We start from the raw sequence: 21,998 nt of genomic DNA, 5'->3' as shown, positions 1-21,998 counted from the left end.
GAGACCCCGATTGTCCCTCCGGGCCATCCCCTCATTTGCGCCACATAGGCGCGTCGCCATCGACGACGATGACGCGCCTGCGCCTCCTCTTCTGTTATCCGGGGAACGACCTCGCCTGCCACGGGAGCATCCCAGATGCGCACAGTAACAAACGGACACCACCAATCAGATTACTGAGTTGATTAGGGTTAGGATGAATTTATAGAATTTGATTCGTTTGTCCGTTTGTTACTGTGCGCATCTGGGACTCACTCTCTGCCACCTACCGCCGCCCGCCGTCGGCCCAAAGGGGACCGCAGCGGCGGCGGCCGGGGGGGCGGGGGCAACGGGTCAAAATACATAAAAATAGACTTGTCCGCCGGCCAACATTTAAAAAAAAAATTTTTTTGAGGTTAGGAAATGCGAGCTAACTTTCCAATTCTGACCTTGAATTCGGATTCAGCGGGTCAAAATACATAAGGATTGACTAGTCTGGTCCGCCGGACCAACATTTAAAAAAAAATTTTTTTTGAGGTTAGGAAATGCAAGCTAACTTTGCAATTCTGACCTTGGATTCGGATTCAGCGGGTCGAAATACATAAAAATTGACTAGTCTAGTCCGCCGGACCAACCACTTTTTTTTGTGTGCTTGTGTTATTTGCAGATTTCATACGTTATTATTTCGCAAGATTAATATCTGAGCAGATTAATATCTCGATTATTGGTGGACCTTGCAGCCGCCAGAGACACCCGTCGCTGCACCGTTCCGTGACCTATCCGTGGCGTTAGAGAGGATGCAGCCGAGGCCGACGAGTGACCGAGGAGGCACCAATATCGGGGCCGAGACCGAGATGATGCCATCGCCGAGACCACCGAGAGCGGAGGCGGGCGAGCCGACGCCGACCCCGAGGCCGATAGCAGATGCGCCGAGCACGCAGGTAGCCGACGCGGATGAATCATCCGTGCGAGCCGACAACCACCTGAAGGCCACCCGAGAGGGAAACAATAGCGACGACGAAGACGGCATTCCGACCGCGTCGTAATTCGTTGAACTTTGATAATAAAGACAGTGCGAATAGCGTTACAGATACCGCGCGTATAAAGTATTATATAATAATTAAATTTGTTAAAAATTTATTTGTTTTTTTAAAATAAATTTAGTTTAACTCGTTTAGGCGACCGCGCAAGACTCAACGAGCCGTGCGAGTGTGTGAGTGCACGCGTGAGACCGCGTGTAAATTTAAGAAAGCAAGCGTGCGATGAAAAGAAAATAATGTAACGTGCGCAATCGCGAAAATATATTATATATTAATCTATTTTATAGTATTACACATATTAATGTTGTATTCCTTTTGTTACGAGCGATATTAAAAGCTTGTTATTGTTTTATTAAATGATATGTGTTCGAGACTATAACAGTTCCTTTAGAGTTTTAACATTTCCTTTTTTTTTGCTCTGTTTTATCCGCGAGTAGTGGGAAGCTGCTGACAGCCATCGAGCTCCTTGTAGTTCATTTCTTCGATGCACCTAGTCGCGCGGCGCTGTCACCAGCTCCTCACGCGCGCGATTTTCGTTTTTTCGCATCGTGGTAACTAGGCAAATAAACATGCCCAAAAAAGGGCACGTCCAAATCCATGCCCAAATAAGTCTCGAGATCCGTTCCCTTACCGCCCCCTTTTTCGCCTCCGATCGTAATTGTTTTACGATGCAAAATTCGCCAGTCTCTCGCAGCCCGGCACTGACATAAGATCTCCCGCGTCATCCGCCGATCCTAGCTGCGGGGATTCACTTCCATTCCATCCATAATTCGGCGATCATGTCAATTAATTTTTAAGTTCGAGTATTCGTGTGAATGTGTGAGTGCGTTACGTTTATGCGCGGGTGACCGTATCTTTCCCGCGAACGTCTCTGCCTCGTGCACAAGATCTCCGTCGGATCGCGCGCAAGATTTCCGGATTCGCGAGAGCTTCGATCTAGAGGCTCTTCAAGATTTCCGCGTCAGGCAGCGTAATATCGGGACGTGTCAAGATTTCCGTAAGCTTGTAAAAGATACGGTTCGCCCCTCGCTCCGAACGTCCGTTTGTTAATAAATCATTAACGTGTGAGTGACACCATCGCCTCCTTTTTCTCCCTATCACCCCCCGTGAACCTACCGCATTCCTCATCACTCGCTTCGCGTCTCTATCGGGACGGATCCCGGCATTCTCCCCGTGCGATCGCGTTTACCCTACGCACGCACAAACAATATGTATAAAAAGACCCGATCGCTATCCAACTTACAGAAAGTGCGACAGAAACGACGCGTCGAGATAGACATCGTTGCGGAGGGCCCCTGGCGTACAGGCAACTTGGCCGACACGAAAGTGACAGATCGAGGTTAGGGCGCCCATGATCGAGAATCGGGCGTAGCGTCATGTACCATAGGCACATAGCTGAGCAGATAATCATCGAAATCCCAAGCTCAGTTACGCTGCATTTCCGAATACAGTGGCTAAATATTATGTACTACGTGTTAATTACAATCACGGTCTCAGAGCGACCGAACGGAATAGCGGTGATTGTTTGGGAGGTGTATGATATTACCGTAAGCTATACGGAATAATTTTCAGTTTATTTGATTGAATTTATATTCATTTAATTATTCTCAGTCAGGGTGCAGTCCCATGAAGCGGATTATGCGGAAGCGGAACGAGCGGATCACCAATCGCGGGTTCATTCTGATAGAACTCTTTTAAAGATTCCGTCGAAACGGTCCTGTGATTGGTGATCCGCTCGTTCCGCTTCCGCATAATCCGCTCCATGGGACCGCACCCTCAGTTTCATATAGTTTTAAGCTGACATGCAAAGGCTCAGGTTTATTGGCCAATCAAAAGCCTCGTTTTTATAAACGAGTCATAAAGTTCTAATTTTAGATAAAATGTTTAATGCAGTAATTGTTTATTATTCTGAACGCTGAAAATGACAGCGCACAAGTTCGCGACAGTCTAAGTCACGAAAATAAAGCCGCGAACAAATAACCTGAGGCTTTAGCTTTGCATTCAAACGTACCATAAGGTGCGGAACGCCATGGCAAGGATCTGCGCATGCGACCCCATGGCGTGCGAGCGAGAGGGACGATCTGAGTGAAAGAGACCTCTTGATGCTCGCCGATTGGCGAAAGAACAATGCCTGACAACAACGAGCCAATCGAGGAGCATCAAGGTGGGGAGTGAATGAGAAACGAGCGGCTTGGCGTCCCCTGACTAAGAAAGTCTGCCTTTGGACTCAGGATAGGACCGACGTGCGTCTTCCGAGTTCCCGCGTAATTAATACTACGCACATTGTGTGATAACAGTAACGGGCGCGTAATAATTATTGTTTCGCGACATCACCCGTGAGTTATCGCCTAGGGCAGTTTTTTCCGTGTAATTATCGCGACGCGTTAAATAATAGCGAGAGTCCGTAATCACGTTGTGCGAGAGGCGTGACCGGAAGTTATATACGCAGATATTACGCAATAAGACGCAGCCGATGTATTCGTGTGCGTGCGTGAGATAATGTGTTGTTAAATAAAGCAGAGTATGGTGAAAATTAGAAGTGAGTCATATTATTTATTGTACGATTCTATAATCCATCCCGGACGAGTCCACTGTTTGGCGGGAAATTGCGTCATCCCACAACACATAGACAGGACGTCTTCCTGAGGATAGGACAGCTACAGAGGGGTTCCAGGACAGCTCAGGAACATAGCCGAGCGAGGGACTTTCCATTATTAAGCGAGATTCATACGAGATCCCGGTGCGGCCATCCCAAGAGCGAGACCGTGTCCACACCTTGGCGGCGAGGTATATCACCGATCTGGCGACCGTGTAAACATCAAAACATAAGCTTTTATAAAATTTACCGGGATTTTCGCGATTCTTAGAATATGTTCGGTCACAACCTAACCCAAGAAAATATTGGACTTTTTTATGTTTATCTCAATCCCTTCTACCTTTTTACGACCGTTGACTCACATGTTTTGGGACACCCTGTCTAATGCCATTACGATTTCAATTTAAAAAATTGTAATTTTAATAATTATTGTCTCTTATTAAGTAATTGTTATTTTAGTATGCAAGTTAGATTTTAAGAAAGCGATTTTGTATTAAAGCAAATTATTCGGTTTAGCGGCTCCAATTTTTGTAGTAAAATATTTATTTATAATATTTGTACAAATAATTATTTGTCAAAGTAGATGTTTCAGTTCATATAAACATCCATTTTTATAGTAGTGCATTTTCCCTATATCATTACTTTTGTAGAAAATATACATTTTCTGTTCTTTTTAGGAAAAAATTGTTTTATTAAAATTTCATACATTTAATATAGTGCTAGATTAAAATTATTTCATACAAGAATAGATTTTTGAGGGCATTTCTTACGCGCATACACTTCGCGCTTTTTTAAACTTTTTTTTAAAGTAAGTAATTACTAAAAATCGTCAGCTAATAACAGAGATAAGACAAATGCCCATATTTTTTACAGTAGCCATAATACCACCTTTTCCTGTAATATTTAAATAACATATTTAAATTCCTTTATGACAAATATATTTATTTAATAGCACATATACACTCATACATACAATTAATTCATCATAAGAAATCTTGTTACAAAAATTTTGTAATGCGATTTTGTAAATATTTTTTAAATAAATTTCTGGAAATTCTTCTCCAATATTAAAATATTATATATACATATATATATATATATATTACTGTCAATCTGTAAACTTGATTTTGTTATATATATACACTAAGAACGGAAAAATATCCAAATTTGTTGTTATATTTCTTTTAAAATACATACAAAATCTCTTATAATAATGTCTCATAATAATACATTGTGTAACAAGTGCGGAAGATCGGCTTTCTTAGCATGAATGCAACCAGTGGACCCATGAGCTGAAGGTGAGTGCGTTTATCTGCACAATTGAGAAAAATCCAATCCGTTCGTGTTGCACATCATATTTTTTGTTACCAGTGCATCGAAGTGTGGTCCTTGACTGTTCTTGATCCTCATGAATTGACAGGTTATCTAAGATTAAGGTTCGCGAAAGCGATGAAGCGTCAATAATTCTGCAAGAGTTACCGTATACGAAATGACAAGTATACGAGTGTGATAATGATACCGAAGAAAAAATAAGCAAATGCACGGAAAAAATTATGCTGGAAAGTTTTTTGTGCCACAACTTACATAATTTATTAGCAGACAAAACTGTATAATAATGTTAAACTGTTGAAATTAGCGCATGAAAAATGATATGAAAGGAATCACTTTCGACGCACTGGTAAAAAGTTATTGCTTAATTGGTAAAACAGACTATCTTCAGCATTCTCTTAATTCTACCTAATTCTATAAATTTAAATGTAAAATATAACTTAAATATAAAAATTATAAATTCTTTAATAAAATTTTTATTTATTAATTAGTTTTTTATTTATTAATTTAGTTGCTATTAAATAGATTTCATAAATTCTATAATTTGCACATACGAAAATAAAAGTGGAATCAAATCCTAAATTAACAAAACAAATATGTATTCAATTAAATAGTTATAATTAATACATATATTATTAAAAAAATTGATATACTTGGTATTTTTATAATTTTTGAACCATTCAAGAAAGGATAAAAAAAATCGTAGGGCAATGTAATATCTAAATTAGATCCACCAACAAAATAATATTTAGATGATTTTGAAACATCATGAAAATTGACATAAGAAATAATGTTTGTGTGAAGGATGTCTGTACAATTCTTTAATGCACATTTCGGCCACTTAATGTCTTCTTCTTTACTGAGTGCAATTCCAACACCCAATATTTTATAATTTGACAATGTTTTAGGTTTTGATAACATGGAATAAAAGATGTTCAAGTGCATAGATGTAATTAAGCCTGAACATAAGATTTGTTTACCAATTGTATGCGCAGTTACAACATTTCGTGGTATTCTATCAAATACAACACGTAACCAGTCAACAGCACTTTTGCTCGAAAAATTACCCAGTTTTGAGACATACGTGCTATAATATTGACTTATATTTAAGAAAGAGTTTTTTAACAAAAGACGCAAAGTCAGATTTTGTAATTCTGTGCAAGATAACGCAGTGAAATTCTTAATAAACAATTTGACAGAGCATGTTAGTTTAATGTCTTCACCAAATACAACAATGTGTCTTTTAATTCGGTTACACTCTCCATTTTTTCCAGCCAAAGGCAGTGTAAGAAATCCATCAGTTCTGTTAAAAAAAATATCCTCGCTATTGTTAGTATGGGAAATACCAATAATGATCGGTTTACCCATTACGTAGCCAGAATTTCCACTACGAATGGAAACTTGTGTATCTTTTGAGTCTATCCAATTGTATTTAACCTCGAAATATTGATAAAAAGCATGAGATGCATTTCCTATATTAAAATATGCGTCAATGCTATTAATACCAGCAGAACCATTATGAACAATTATGTATTTTAATCCCATTACGATGTTGATACAAGTAGAATTCATGCAAAATCCTGGTACTCTAGTTTTGTTACAAACAGAAAATGACTTTAGGCAGTAATGAGTTCTTATTGGCAGACAAATGTTGCTCTGACATATCTGAAAAATAATGTTGAGAATTAAATTCAATAAACATAGAATAAGCGGAAGAATAGTTCACGTAAAAAAAATCTAATATAAAAAATTTAAGATATAGTACTTTTTATTAAAAATTTCTATATAAATAATTTTATAGAAATTTTAATAAAAAGCACTACATTAAACTTTTTATATTAGATAAATAAATGATAATAGGTCGATATTCTGACAAAATTCAGTTTATTGGAAAAACGTTTCGATTCTTGATTTAGGTCCTCTTCAGGTTTCAATTACAATATTTGCAAATTGATCAACATAACTGCTTAATAAGTTCGGACCAACGAAATATAAAGCAAAGTTTTACGATAGAAATATGCTTGATATAAGTTAAGCAATAAATAAATATTAAAAAAAAACTACTATTGCAAATATACAGGGTGTCCTGCATAAGGTATGAAGGTCTTCATGGAAAGATAGATGAGATCAAGGTAAACATAAAAGTCTACCATAGTTTTTAAATTTCCAATGATAGCCGAGATATTAATTTTCCAAATTGTACAAATGAGAGCGCCCTGAGGGAAGCGCCGTTCGAGCTATAGGATGGTCCACTGTATCAAGTATTGGCTGTCAGTACTGGGAGGGAAAGAGAAGCGCGGCGAAGCACGAGCAACAATGCGCTTCTCCTCCTTCTCCCCCCGCCGCCAGCAGCCAATGCTTGACACAGTGGGCCGTGTTATAGCTCGAGCGGCCCGGCACTTCCCTCGGCGCGTATTCGTACAATTTGAAAAATTAATATTTCGCACACACACCATTGCTTTGGGGACTTTCGTTTCCTATGTCTTAATTATTCAATTTTTTCTTCTACCCCTTCTCTACGTTTTCTTGATCCTTTTTCTCCCCCTTCCCTCTCCCTCTTCAACTCCCTCAGTCAACCCTCTCCCTCTTTTTCCGCCCTTAAAATTTTCTTCACTATCTTTTGCCAACTTTTATTGTCTTTTCCTTAATCTCTACACTTCCTCCACATAATTTACACATTTTCTTCTCTTCTCCCAATATCTATTCTCTCTCATACCGTTAACCAACTCAAACCTTATGACCCTATTCCACCGAGTGGCCTTCACTTGGACACAGTACAATTAGACACAGTGCAAATGGACACAAAATAATGTACACTGCATTTCTCCACCGTAAAGTTGTACCCGGCTAAGTTGTACACCGTAAAGTTGTACACCGTACATTTCTACACCGTGCCCCCCTTTCCCACACACGGGGGGTGCAAGGGGGCCTTCGGCCCTCCTCCTGCACCCACTCCGTCGGCAGAGATGCCCTAAACAAAAGGGTATAGAAATGTACGGTGTACAACTTTGCGGTGTACAAAATTTCTGTGTCCAAATAAACCGTGTCCATTTAAACCGTGTACATTAGTTTGTGTCCATTTGCAACGTGTCCATCTGCACTGTGTCCAATTGTACTGTCTCAAAGTAAGCCACTCCCATTCCACCTACTCTCTCCCCACCTTTTTTTAAACATCCTGACACCCTTTTTTCCTTCTCTTATACTATTTATTATATTCCAACTCTCTAATTTTCTCCATATTTCTTCTTTTTGCAACGGTCTATCCTTACTAAGAATAATCTCAAAACCTTTTACACTTCTCTCTCCGTCTATCTTCTCCAGTTTCCACCATCTAAGCCCAAAGTAATCCCTTCTTTCTTCTTCCCATTTTTCCCACCTTAACTTTCATTCTTATCTTCTCTAAGCATCTTCTTGCCAATCTACTGAACCTTTACTCATCCAACCTCTTTTCATATGCCTACGCCTTTCTTCCTGCTTTACCTCTCAATTTATTCTTCTGTATCTCTTCTCTCACCTATACCCCAAAGTACTCCAATCTTAACACCCACCTGAAATACCTTTCCTCTAGTTTCTTCATACTCTCTCTTTCCATCCTCATATCTCACTCCATAATCCATAACCGTCCATACTAACCTATCGAATAGTCATAGCCTCCTCTCTTAGTCTTTTCCATATCTTCTCTTTCCAATTTCCCAAACCTGACCCATTACGGTAATTATTTACAATTGGTACTTTTCCGAATTTTGATATTTTTTCATAACTTTCTTGGTAAACAGCTTTGTTGTGACTCCGACAACGATAATCAATCGGGGGAGCCCGAAAAATATGTAACCTACTAATTTTTTTGGCCATTTTTTCGAAATAATTTTCGTATGTTCGATGTATTCGTATGACGACACACATACGGGGGGGGGGCAAGGGGGGCCTTCGGTCATAGACAATGTTATGATTTTGTTCGTCGCGTACTATCTCTCGCTCTTCTTCCCTCCTACTCGACTTCATATACACAATATAAGACATTGACTTTTAGAATATATCGATACTTTCGTTTAGTATACTACAAGCAGAGATTCATGTGTTTATACACAATAGATTGCGAAGGCTGTGTTCTAAAGTTAAAGTCTTTTCTGCGGATGTGCGATAATCAAGAAGAGTTATTTGAATTTTTGAAATTACATAATGTGATTAAAAAATCAGTAACTTGCTCAAGTTGTGGAAAACCAGCAACATTTAGCAATCACACATTAAAGTGGAGATGTCAGAAAAAAGCAAAGTGAAGAAAGGATAAGATCCAGATTATGTCGTGTTCGTTCAGTGAAACAATTCGAAAAGCTACATGGTTTGAAAACAGCAATATTTTCATCGAAGCAGTTGGTACATTTATCGGATACTTTGTGATCATGAGTCCACCACGTCAAAAATTTCTGGAAATAGAATTAGAAATAAGCTCGAGAACTATCGTTGACTGGTCTAATTTTATTCGAGAAGCTCTTCTGTCGTGGTGTATCAAAAACTTAAAACAAATTGGCGGACCGAATCGTGTTGTTGAAATCGATGAAGCAAAATTTGGCAAGAGAAAATATCATCGAGGACGTCTAATCGATGGACAATGGTTATTTGGCGGGTTTGAGAGAGATTTGAAGGAATTATTCATCATTCCTGTTCTGAACAGATCAACAACATTATTAAATGTGATAAAAGCGAATATTTTGCCAGAAACCACGATTGTATCTGATTGCTGGAAAGCATATAATTGTTTAGACACGGAGGGATTTCAGCATTTGACTGTCAACCATGCCTATAACTTTGTAGATCTTGATACAGGAGCATATACGCAAAATATCGAGCGTACCTGGCGAAAAGTTCGCTCCAATATCTGTTGTTATGGACGTCGCGAGCATCATATGAATGGTTATATAGCAGAATTTTATTTTAAACGAAAATATTCGGATCATACCCACCGATTTCATAAAATCTTCGAAATCATCGCGTTCGATAACGAATTAAACCGAAATAAAGCGATAGAACAGACATAATTTACGACGCACTACCGGTCCTCTTCAGAATCAAAATCGACCCTTTTAAGGGCCACTATGTATATTTCTAATGTTAGAAGATCCTGAAAGCTACATCGAAAAAAATAAGCGCTTCTGTTTAAAGCAGTCCTACCGGCAGAACAATGTGTAAACAAACGATTGTAGCGACTTCTACCCCAGTCTAGTACAGCAAAGAACGTATGGGCGGGGGACCCCCTCCCCGTAATTTTTCCTAACCTAACCTAACCCAAACATTTTAAAGTCGCTATTTGGTTAATGTAAAAACATTGGAAACGTACAGCGTGGAAAGTCGCAAACTTATGTGGTATTGTACAAGCGTGGATGTCGTTTACTTTACGTTTCATAAATACGATACATAATATCAATGCCTTACGTAAAGTAAACGATATCTACGCTTGTACAATATCACATAGGTTTGCGACTTTTCACGCTGTACGTTTCCAATGTTTTTACATTAACCAAATAGCGACTTTTAAATGTTTGGGTTAGGTTAAGAAAAATTACGGGGAGGGGGTGCAGGGGGAGGGCCGAAGCCCCTATCCCGCCCACGCGTTCTCTACATAAGCCTTTGCGAATTTCTATGCTTTAAATTTTAAGAATAATAATATTTATTAAACTTTCGTCAATTTTAACTGTTAATATCTCTCTTTGCGGGGCAGAGCGACGCTTTTTTCTGCCAGATTCGTTCGTTTTGTGCGGTGAGGAATGAGATCTCCTTAAGTATTACCAAAACGTTCTAGTGCAAATTAAAAAAGTATATATATGGTATTTATTAAACTTTTGTGTTAATAATTTTTTATGTATAACTCAAAAATTAAGACCGAGCGGCGGTAACATGTATAAAGAAAAGTTGTTCAGAATGATGGCAACATATTGAAGGTCATTAAAATCGGTGAGGAATTGCTAATGTAAATAATTACCAAATTATTTCGAAAAAATGGCCCAAAAAATTAGTAGGTTACATATTTTTCGGGCTCCCCCGATTGATTATCGTTGTCGGAGTCACAACAAAGCTGTTTACCAAATAAGTTATGAAAAAATATCAAAATTCGGAAAAGTATCAATTGTAAATAATTACCCCCATCACTGTCGACGGACCTCCTCACTCTATCTTTTATTTGCGCGTGTTGTCCCCCGTTTTTTTGCATCACATATTCCAGATAGCTCATTCTTACTTCTATTCTTCTCCTTTTCTACCACCAACTTTTTCTACTTTTTCTACCTCCTTTTCTAAATCTCATTATCTTTGATTTCTCTACGTTTAGCACTAAATTCTTTTCATCTAAGTACGTTTCTAACCTTTCTATCATACTCTTTATCTGATCTTCCTTTTCCGCTATTACAACCAGGTCGTTTGCGTATACACCCTTTTTTCCTTTTAACCTTTACCCCTCCTCCCTTCACTTAACTCTCCCTATAGCCTACAGGTCTGTTATCAAAATGTTGAAAAGTAACGAACTTAACGAAGACCCCTGTCTCACTCCCATCCCTGTCCAAAACTGCTCCCCCACGTCTTCACCTTTTCTAACTCTGCTTTTTGTCTCCTTTAATTAGGCTTCCACCATCTCTATCAAACACATCCTCACCGCCCTCTCTCGTTGTAATCAATATCTCCCTATCTACCGAATCAAATGCCGCCTTTAGGTCCACAAATAAAGTCACCAATTTCCCTTCTTTCCTACCTATACATCTATTTACCAGACAATTAAGTTAAAAAATGTTATTCATTATACCTCTATTATTTCTAAAGTCTGCTTGATTATTTGGAATTCTCTTTTCTTTAATGTCCTCCTTAAACCTTTCAGTAAGGATCATTGCGATACACTTTCTAAAGCGAGGGCATTAAAGTTATTTTCCTATACTCCACCTTCAGCTCTTCTCCTTTCTTTATTATAGGCCATTCTCTACACTACTACTTCCTTCTTTTATTTCTCTGGCCACTCTTCTCCCTTTCACACCCTATTTAGAAATTCCACCATCCATCCTTTTAGCCCCCCCTAAACTTTCATACTTTATTCGGGATTTTATTAATTCTTTTCGTTTTTCCTAATTTTAACTTCCTCACCACTCTTCTCACTTTTTCCTTACTTATTACCTCCTTCTTATCCTTTTTTCCCGTTTCCCCATATTCCCCCTTTCCCTCACCCTTTGTCACTTTTTCTTCCTCACCCCCTAGTAAGTACATGAAGTACTCTTTCCACTTTTCCATCTCTGTCCCCTGTTCTATTCACCTTTTTTTTCTCCTCCTATACTTATTTGTAATCTCCCAAACATCACTTTCTGTCTTAGCTTCTACTTTTTTCCCCAGTTCCTATTCTTCTTCTCCTTTTCTTCTCACATAACTTGTAACGGTTCACCTTTCTCGAACGTCTCGGACAGGCTCGCCGGATACCAGGATTCGGGAGAAGGGGGGAAATCAGCTTGCATACACCAATGTCAATTTAACAAACCTTTATTATAAATCTTATCCTAGATACATTACTTAGCCTAAATGCATTCCTTAGCCTACGGAGAGACACATACAATATATACAGTCTAGTTTTACGTCGTTCGGACGGGAGCGCGCTGATGCGCAGCACCTTGGCGGTCGCGGTCGCGGGGTTGCGCAGAAGTCAAAAAGCCGAAGGCCGGCGTGCGCCAGGCGGCGAAACGGTCGAGTGATCTGCCTCATCGACGGAGTCAAGGAAGCCGAAAGCCGACGTGCGCCAGGCGGCGAGACGGTCGAGTGACCTACCTCGTCGGCGGAGTCAAGAAAGCCGAAAGCCGGCGTGCGCCAGGCGGCGAGACGGTCGAGTGACCTGCCTCGTCAGCGGAGTCAAGGAAGCCGAAAGCCGGCGTGCGCCAGGCGGCGAGACGATCAAGTGACCTGCTTTGTCGGCGGGAATCAGGAAGTCGAAAGCCGGCGTGCGCCAGGCGGCAGAGCGATCCAGTGACCAGTGCTGTCGACGGGGAATGGTGCTCGGTTGAGATCGCGCCCGGCTTTTATACCCGTCGGGGCGATTCCCACGCGCTCTCAGCAACGTGGTGGGAACGGTTCCCCGACGAGGGTACTAGGCTCTCGGGAGGGGCGTCCGTAGACGCCGAGTCCCGTATAGCAGGGCGGATGGTCGGCCCCGGGACGTAGTGACATTCGTCACAAAATCTTTATACTCCCTTTTCTTCCCCACAAAGCTTTTTTTTCTTCCTTCCCCTCTCTACCTCCTTATTTCTTTTTCATCTGTTTTCTTATCAACATACACTCCTCATTCTATTAATTTGTAGTAATCTTCTTTCCCTTTCTCATTTCTATATCTGTCTTCCACATTGCTTTTTTAATTCTATTTTTTTTCCTATCTCACTTCTCATTTAGCCTCCGTCCTCTCCCTCCCTTCTTAACTCCTTCCTTAACTCCTCCCTGAACCTTTCTTTACTCTGTCCGTCCCAGACCTCCCTTATGTTTCTACTTTTTATTCTTTTATCTCCCTTCCTCTCTCCACTCTTAACTTCTTTCTCTACTGGGAAATTATCTGAATCTACTTTATCTCCTAATAACATTCTTTCTATTTTTTCCTTCGTTTCTCTATTTCCCAATACATAATCTGTCACAGTGCTTTCTCTACCTCCTGTGTAAACTCCCCCTCCTCATCTCCTGCCACACTCCCATTGAAAATTTCTAATTCACAATCTCCTGTCATCTCTAATAGCTTTTTTCCTCCCTTATCAACCTTATTATATTTTGACCGTATCCTTGGCTCATCTCCACTCCATTCGTCTCATAGATCCAATCTCCTCTTTCCCTACCCGTACTTTTATTAAAATTATCCCTATTATTACTTTAGTTTCTTCTTTTTTTGTTTTCATAATCTGTTTTACCACTTCCATTGATTTCTCCCTTTTCTCACCTTTACATACACTCCTATGACTTTCCAGCTTTTCATACTTATTTTGACTCTAATCAACATAACCCCCTTTCCTAGGTCTACTATCTTAGTCTCTAGCTCTTTTAAATTCCTTTTAACTCCAACAATTCTTTCTGCCATCGCCCTACCTTTCTAATTCTTTCTCTCTGAATTTTGCACCTTCTACTCAAAGCCCTTTGGTATTCTATTTCTCACCTTTCCCACCCTTTTCTATTTAACCATGTCTTTATCAAGAATATCACATCCCATTCTTTTAAACCTGTCAAAAATTCTCTATCTTTATTCCCTAATCCTGCCACGTTTCAGAAAACGATTCTCACTAATTTCTCCTCTTACAACCTCTCGTCCCTTATTCTTCTTCTCAATTTCTTTTTCTCTTCTTTTCCCCCGACTCCTCCATCCTCACTTCTCCTTTCTTATTCTTAGGTACCTCTTTTTCTTCATTCCACTTCCACCAAATTCTCTCCTATGCTAATCTTACCATAACCTATCCTTACCATGTTTCCTTTCTCTTCTTCTGCTCTTGCTATCCTCTCCACTTCATTTTTCTTTCTTTCTATGTCGGGCCTTTTAAAATTTTTTTTCCCTGTCTCTTAGGTTCCTTCTTTTACTCTTCACTTTTTTCCTCTGTGCCTCATCTTTAAACTTCATCCATGATTTCTCTCCCTTTTCTATTCACCTCTCTTATTGTTCTTACCCACTTCACCGTAACTTCCGCACTTATATCTTTAAACACCCTCTTGTGACGGTAGGTCGGATCGAGAGTTCCTCTCGTAGGAGTTTGGTAGTTCGTCTCGCCCTAGGGGTTAGGACGCGTAGGGTAAAGGTTCAGCTCGTGATTTCAACGAGAGAAAAAACACTTTTACTTGTTCGTCAGGTGAACTCTATTCTTGTCTCATGGCCAGGGTAACAATCAGCTGTTGCGCGTAGCGGTGTTAGGTGTCACTCGCGATAAGACGTATAGTAAACTGACGTAGCTTGGACGTTGTTAAGTTACTCTCCGCCCGGTCATTGCGCGTATCGACATATATAGCCGGATGACTTGCTAGCTTAGCGCGATTTTTAGGAGCCAGTGACCGAGTGCGTCGGGCAACTGCGAGGCTAGGCGTTTCGACATTGGTAAGCGGTAGCCTCACGATTAACTTGTGCCGCGTAAGGTTTTTATTTAGGTCGATGCGAAACTGCGTTTGGAGTGTTCCACATGAAATTTTGCGAGATCACGGAAGTTAACAGGAATTTCCGTGAGCACGGCGAATTCCAAAGGCGTTGCGATGACCTTTTTCGCAACGTTTTTTGTCACCTACGTTGTACTTCTGGCTACAACCCTTTCTACTTCCTTTCTTTTCCCTCCTTCATGTTTATCCCCTCTAATTACACAGGCACACAAAAAAAGTGGTTGGTCTGGCGGACTAGACTAGTCAATCCTTACGTATTTTGACCCGCTGAATCCGAATCCAAGGTCGGAATTGCAAAGTTAGCTCGCATTTCCTAACCTCAAAAATTTTTTTTTAATGTTGGTCTGGCGGACCAGACTAGTCAATCCTTATGTATTTTGAGCTGCTAAATGCAAATCCAAGGTCAAAATTGCTGTATTGGTTTATTTTTTCCTAACCTTAAAAAAACCTTGTAAAAGCAGTTTGGGTCACAAATGTATAATCCGGAAAAGGGTGCCGTTAGCACACGGTGCGATAGCATACACAAAAATTGAGAAAATTCCCGCTAGCATACGTCCCGATATCGCACAGTAAAAAGGCATATTAGCCCGATAGTGCACAAAGTAAAAAGCGCATTATCCCGATAGCGCACATCGCGATGGCGCACATTCCGATAGCACACATAAAGATTTAGTAAATTCCCGATAGCGCACATCCTGATAGCGCACATCTCGATAGCGCACATCCCGATAGCGCATATCCCGATAACGCACATCCCTACAGCGTACATTCCGATAGCTCACATCCCGTTAGCGCACATCCCGATAGCGTACATCCCGATAGCACACATAAAGATTTAGTAAATTCCCGATAACGCACATACCGATAGCGCACACCCTGATAGCGCATAAATTGATACTGCACATCCCAATAGCGCACATTCCGACAGCGCACAATCCGATAGCGCACATCCCGATAACGTACATAAAAATTTAGTAAATTCCCGATAGCGCACATCCTGATAGCGCATATCTAAATAACGCGTGTGAGTTCCAGATGCACACAGATCAAAATGGACACAGCAGGCTGAATAAAACGGACACACTAAAAACCTTAGAATATATGTATATACATGGAAGGTGAATACCTTTGTTCTCGAGAGGTGAAACATTCGAAGAAAGTAAGAAAGAAAACGTAGTTGCCTTTCGCTCACTCGTTCTGCGAGTTATTGCTCGAAAGTGCGCATGCGCTGGCATTGTGCGCTGCTTCGTCTATTTGGCCGGTGCTCGGTTGTAAGATTTAAGGTTATATAGTTTCACGTTCGCACTGGTTCGCACATGTTGCTGATAAATTTTAATTTCTAAACTTTATTCTGTCGATCCGCGAACGTATAAAGTTTATTGTAAATCGTACCGAAGTACGTTTCTAATGCCATACGTGCGAACGTTCATACATACTTACATATAGTGTCAAAATTGAAAGAAAATGGGCATATACTGAATTTTATGTGATAGAAAAGACAAATTAGTTTCCTATTTACGGTGAGTAAAAATGTATTTAATTTATTTATTATTGTCAGTTTGCGTAATTTCAATAATCTTAGCAATGAATGTAATTATTAAACTATTTAAACTAGTACTATTAAAAAGTACTATTAAAACTACTTTTTTTTATTTAAACTATATGTAAATATATTTTATTGTATCTAGCAACAGATTTCCTTCAAATAAGCACATCAGGAAGAAGTGATTAGACTTCTGTAAGATGAAAGAAAAAAATTTGTACGACTCACACAGATTGTGTACAGATCATTTTAAACCCGAAGATCTGAAGAATCTTCAAAGATGTAGTTGTGCAGCCAGAAACTGTGCCTTGTATACAGGGCGTCGTGTAAAACTTTATACAACGTTTACAAGCAGATAGAGCGCATTAAACTGAACAGAAAAGTCCTTTACTGTTTTGCAATTTTCGCAATAAGTTATTGATTACACAGGTACACCAAAAAAGTGGTAAAGTGATGTTTCTTTTTGAAGTTAGAAAAAAATGAGCCAATTCAGCAATTCTGACCTTGGATTCAAATTCAGAAAGTCAAAATATATAAGAATTGACTAGTCTGGTCCGCCGGATCAACCACTTTTTTGTGTGCTTGTGTAATCAATAACTATTACGAAAATTGCAAAACGATAAAGGACTTTTCTGTTCAGTTTAATGTGCTCTACCTACTTGTAAGCGTTGTATAAAGTTTTACACGACATCCTAATATTTGGTGAGAAAACATTTCTTTATTGTTGGAAATGTCTGTAAGACAGATGGGAATATTTGTTCCACTAGAATAACAAGTGATAATTCTTTAAATAACAACATTAACATTGTTAATTATTTGCAGTCTACAACAGTAACAGAGAATGATACGGATGTCAATGTGGATGTTGATATGGATGTCGATCCTGCTGCAACTGGAATAGACAACTGTGAAATTTCTCCGAATAATTGCTTAACTTCTTTGAAAGATACTCACTACTTGCAAAGCAGCAAGAAGAAACGCCTAGATTTTTATTCTCCTGAAGACACTCCTGTTTCTAAACATGATATTGATGCAACAATCCTTATTCATGAATTACCAGTAAGTATTAATTCATTGAAGTGTTTGTCTTATATGAAAATATTAAAAAATATAATTTCATCCTTATAATATTTATCAATGAAATTTATTTTTATGATCTATCAGGTCACTGTCTCTACACCAGTCATTTGTGAATCTCCTTCACTGATGATACTAGAACCACGTTATGTTGGTGATATCCGGCCACCTCATCTAGCAACACCAAGACGAGCTAAAAGATCCGTAAATTTAGCACGACGTGTCATTATGCAGCAACGACAGAAAATTGAAACGTTGCAGAAAAAATGCTGTAGATACAAGGAACGTATTACTTCATTAAAAGATGTAGTCTCTGATAAAAAAAAACTACATTTCTGAAAATGCTGCTGACAATTTAATGGTACGTTTGAGTGACATTAATCGATTGATGAAGACTCCGGATAAAGCTAATGTTATCGATGAAGACTCCGAATAAAGCCAATGCCTTTATGGTTGAATGCTTTGATTATAAAGCTGTATGCACAATGCTAGGCAACAGACAATAGAAATAAGAAACAGAAATCAGAAATTATCAAAGCAAAATGGACGGTACATAGACAACAATTATAGAATTTCTGTCACACATTAAAAATTTTGTGCCTATTGCCTGTTGCAAAATAATTATAGCATTCGAATTTTTTAAAGTTATATTAATGAATTTTAGGTTATTTCCTGTTCTTATTGCCTGTTACCCAACATTCTGCATATAACTTACAGTTGGATAAGTTTAAATTTACCTCGGTTACAGTTGTACATAAGTATATTTTCTAGGAGTGAGTCCCCGATGCGCACAGTAATAAACGGACACAGCAGGCTGAGTGAAACGGACACAGTAACAAACGGACACAGTAACAAACGGACACAGTAACAAACGGACACAGTAATAAACGGACACAGACCAAATGCGCACACTGCACATGCGCACGTACCAAATGCACACACGGAAGGTCGCAAACCCATGTGATGCAGTGAATGCTTTGCACGCGCACACACACACACATTGGGGGGGGGGTGTAAGGGGGGCCTTCGGCCTCTCCCTCCCGCACACACAAGTCGCTAACTTATATGGACTTTACTCTGCTTGCAATGTACATGGATTGCATTTGGTCCGTGCGCATGTGCAGTGTGCGCATTTGGTCTGTGTCCGTTTGTTACTGTGTCCGTTTATTACTGTGTCCGTTTGTTACTGTGTCCGTTTATTACTGTGACAGTTTATTACTGTGTCCGTTTATTACTGTGCCCATTTGGTCTATGTTCGTTTTACTCAACTTGCTGTGTCCGTTTATTACTGTGCGCATCTAGGACGGTCCCTTTTCTAGAATTACACTCTAGAGAATATACTAATTTAATTAAATATGTAAATATGTTTTAAGCAGGTATAGTTGGTTATTGTATTTAGGGTGAAATTCCAGAAGTCGTGCATGAAATACTGAAGCGGAGAAGAAAAATGAAGAGTAAATACTGTGCTCAATTACGAGCTTTTGCTTTAACTTTGGATTTTTATTCGATTAAAAGATATGAATACGTACGAAAAAAATTCGACAAACTTCTACCGGAATCTTCAACAATTCGAAAATGGTATAATCAACAGATGGACGACCTGGATTCACCAACGAAATTTTGCGAGTTCTACAATATAAAGTTCGGAATAACGATAAACCTTGTGACGTGACAGCCGCAAGATGCTGTCCGTCACAAGGGCCTTAGCGGCCCTTACGCGTTAATAGCACGCGCGTCCTTCCGCTCGGGAACGGATGCGAAAGCGTGTTATCTCGTGTTTTTGTGTGTGTGACGTCCCGTGTGTTGTCCGTTTATTAATCGTTAAGATTTTTAGCGCATCGCGAGCGTGGCGGAGATCGGTGGCCCTGGAGATTTATTTTGTAAGTTCTGGCGTCTCGTCTCGACGGAAGGACCTTCCCGGAAGTCGCGAAGAAAGATCAACGAGGGATTTGCAGACGACCCCCTTTTCTAGCGGGGGTTCGCAGGTAATACTGCCCTGATCTTGTCTACAATTTTCATCCCGTAAAAATTACGATACTGCCGCCGAATCACGCTTTCAGGATCCAGCAAAGGCGCGCGAGGTCGGTGTCCCGACGAGGCGACTTCAAATCCAATCCCGCATAAGTTCTAGCGGAGATCGCGACAACTTGTAATCAGTAAACGCCCTCGTCGAGGAGAAGATAATGTCCCGGTGGCGAAGGATGCGCCCGGCAAGGAGAGAGGAATCTGCCGCAGAGGAGAGCGCCAAAAATTCTCGTGCACGGAGCCCAGCAATATCGACTACCGCGCTTGGATCGATCAGCAAGCGACGGCATGCATGCTACGCGCTGCGCGAAAATCGATTTTGGAAAACCGCGGCCAATAAGGGCCCGGCTTATCGGAGGCAAGGTGGGGCGCGTCGCCGAGCGGCCCCCGCAGGATCCAGGATCCTTCACTCGAGCTGCGGACGTTGTACTGTATTGTGTGTGCGATCCAGATCCCGAGCTGAGATATCGTGTAAGAGGACGCAGAAGCCGGAAACCTCCCGATCTGGACGAGGTCGAGACGACGGAGCCGGCTTGGTGAGACGAGCGTCGTATAAGAATTGTAAAGCCACCGATTTCGCGATTGGGCGACTCACGAGAGTCACGAATTTATTGCGATCTTGCAGTCAGATCGAGTCTTAGATTAGAGTCACGAATTTATTAGAGTATCGTTTCTTCGCCCGATCGCGCCCGTCCGCGTAAATTCGCTGCGTGCTGTTCGTTTGTATTACAATTACGTTGCGTATGCGTCCCGATCCGCAGCCGAGTCACCTGTATTTTGGTGGCGTGATTGTATCGTGAGTTCCTGCCGTTAATTCTAGTGTAGATCGTTGCGCATTTATAATTTCGTAAAGTCTAAATTACATCGTCGCATTTGTATTGCGAACCTCTTGGTAATTGCGCTTTTGTCAGATTTCATGTAATTGTCCTGTACCGTCTCGTTGGCGAATTGGTAATAGTTACCGCGTATATTGCTTACGGGATAAAATAACGCGTGGAAGAGCACGAGTCCGTCGCGTGCCGCGCGGGCTCGGCGTTACTGTTCGTCCCGATCGCCCTTGGCGAAACCGTTGTTCTATCGGGAGTTTGGCGTTCACCAACGACGCAGGATAAAGCGTGGACAAGTCGGAGAATTCCCACGTACGTAAAATAACCTGTTCGTTGATTATCCTCGTATTCGCGAAATCTAATTTCAAGCGGTCGTCAGCTTGTAACGCGCGCGAGTCACCATTGCCGCTCAACAGAGCCGTACACTTCTGTATCGTTCCTGGTTAAATATATTTGTTAATCTTATTGTTAAATTTACGTTGTCTTAATGGTTCTCTCGCCTTCCCGATTACATCCGCCCGCGCCGAATCTCCCTCTCTACCATTTTAGGGCTAAGTAGCTGGATATCGGAGTCGCTAACGGTCGCCTAACGAGCGCCCGTCTTTTCCGCGGTCTCACTAGCGTAACGCTAATTTGTGATTTGGCGTAGACAGAGTGGTACGCTTAACGTACCTGACGCCCAACTACGTATTGCATCGAAAATATTACGAGAAGATAGTTGCCCCGACACCCGGGCGGTTCAGGGCCGCGACCAGGGACGGAGGCAAAGTTGGCCGTCGCTCGCGAGCGCGGTTATAACCTATAATTTGCAATTTAGTTTTAGATGAAATTAGCATCCGTCAGCAGGTCGAATACGATAGGAATTGATATTATGGTTATCAGGATTTAGGTTCCAATAACTCTGCAAATTTAGATGAACCAGTGAAAGCAACAAGTGTCTTAGTTTTCATGGTTGTGGCCTTAAACGCGCATTGGAATGTCCCGATAGATTACTTTTTAATTTACTCACTAAACGGAAAAGAAAGAGCGAGCATTCTTACGAACTGTTTAGAATTACTTGCGAAAGCTGTTATACACGTAAATTCGTTAACTTTCGATGGTGCCAATGTTAATTTGTCTATGTGTAATGAGTTAGGTGCAATCTTTGAATTGGGTAACGATTTTAAACTTTATTTTATTAATCCTGCGACAAAAAAAGATATTTTGTTTTTATGACCCGTGTTATATGTTAAAATTAGTTACAAATGCGTTAGGGGACACTTAAAGGTATTACGGAATAACGGAGAAAAAATATTGTTCGACGACATAAAGCGTTTACAAAAATTGCAAGAAGAAGAAGGCTGGCACAAAGTTAACTAAGAAACATTTATTATCATAACAATAAAATGAATGTAAAGTTAGCAGCTCAATTTCTTAGCGAAAGCACTAGCACTCATCTAATATTTGTCAACAAG

The 21,998-nt window shown here is 40.4% G+C and overlaps 1 protein-coding gene and 1 non-coding gene across 2 annotated transcripts in view; one reads left to right on the top strand and one right to left on the bottom strand.

The window, feature by feature from the left end:
- The first annotated feature begins 597 nt into the window (after positions 1-597).
- LOC105827851 lies at positions 598-18,481 on the top strand. The gene is made up of 3 exons (XR_004964822.1): positions 598-3,803; positions 17,438-17,674; positions 17,780-18,481. It is a non-coding gene; the product is annotated as an uncharacterized LOC105827851 (transcript).
- The window catches only part of LOC105838776 (tectonic-1), an 88,210-nt gene continuing 71,625 nt past the window's right edge, over positions 5,414-21,998 (bottom strand). The window contains exon 5 of the mRNA XM_028190492.2: positions 5,414-6,606. Coding sequence (XP_028046293.1) covers positions 5,548-6,606 — 1,059 coding nt within the window. The 3' untranslated portion in view covers positions 5,414-5,547. The remainder of the gene's footprint in view (positions 6,607-21,998) is intronic.

The sequence above is a fragment of the Monomorium pharaonis genome, chromosome 10, assembly GCF_013373865.1.
Source record: "Monomorium pharaonis isolate MP-MQ-018 chromosome 10, ASM1337386v2, whole genome shotgun sequence".
NCBI lineage: Eukaryota > Metazoa > Arthropoda > Insecta > Hymenoptera > Formicidae > Monomorium > Monomorium pharaonis.
Note: the sequence above shows the minus strand (reverse complement) of the source record. Positions and strands in the feature narration are given on the sequence as shown.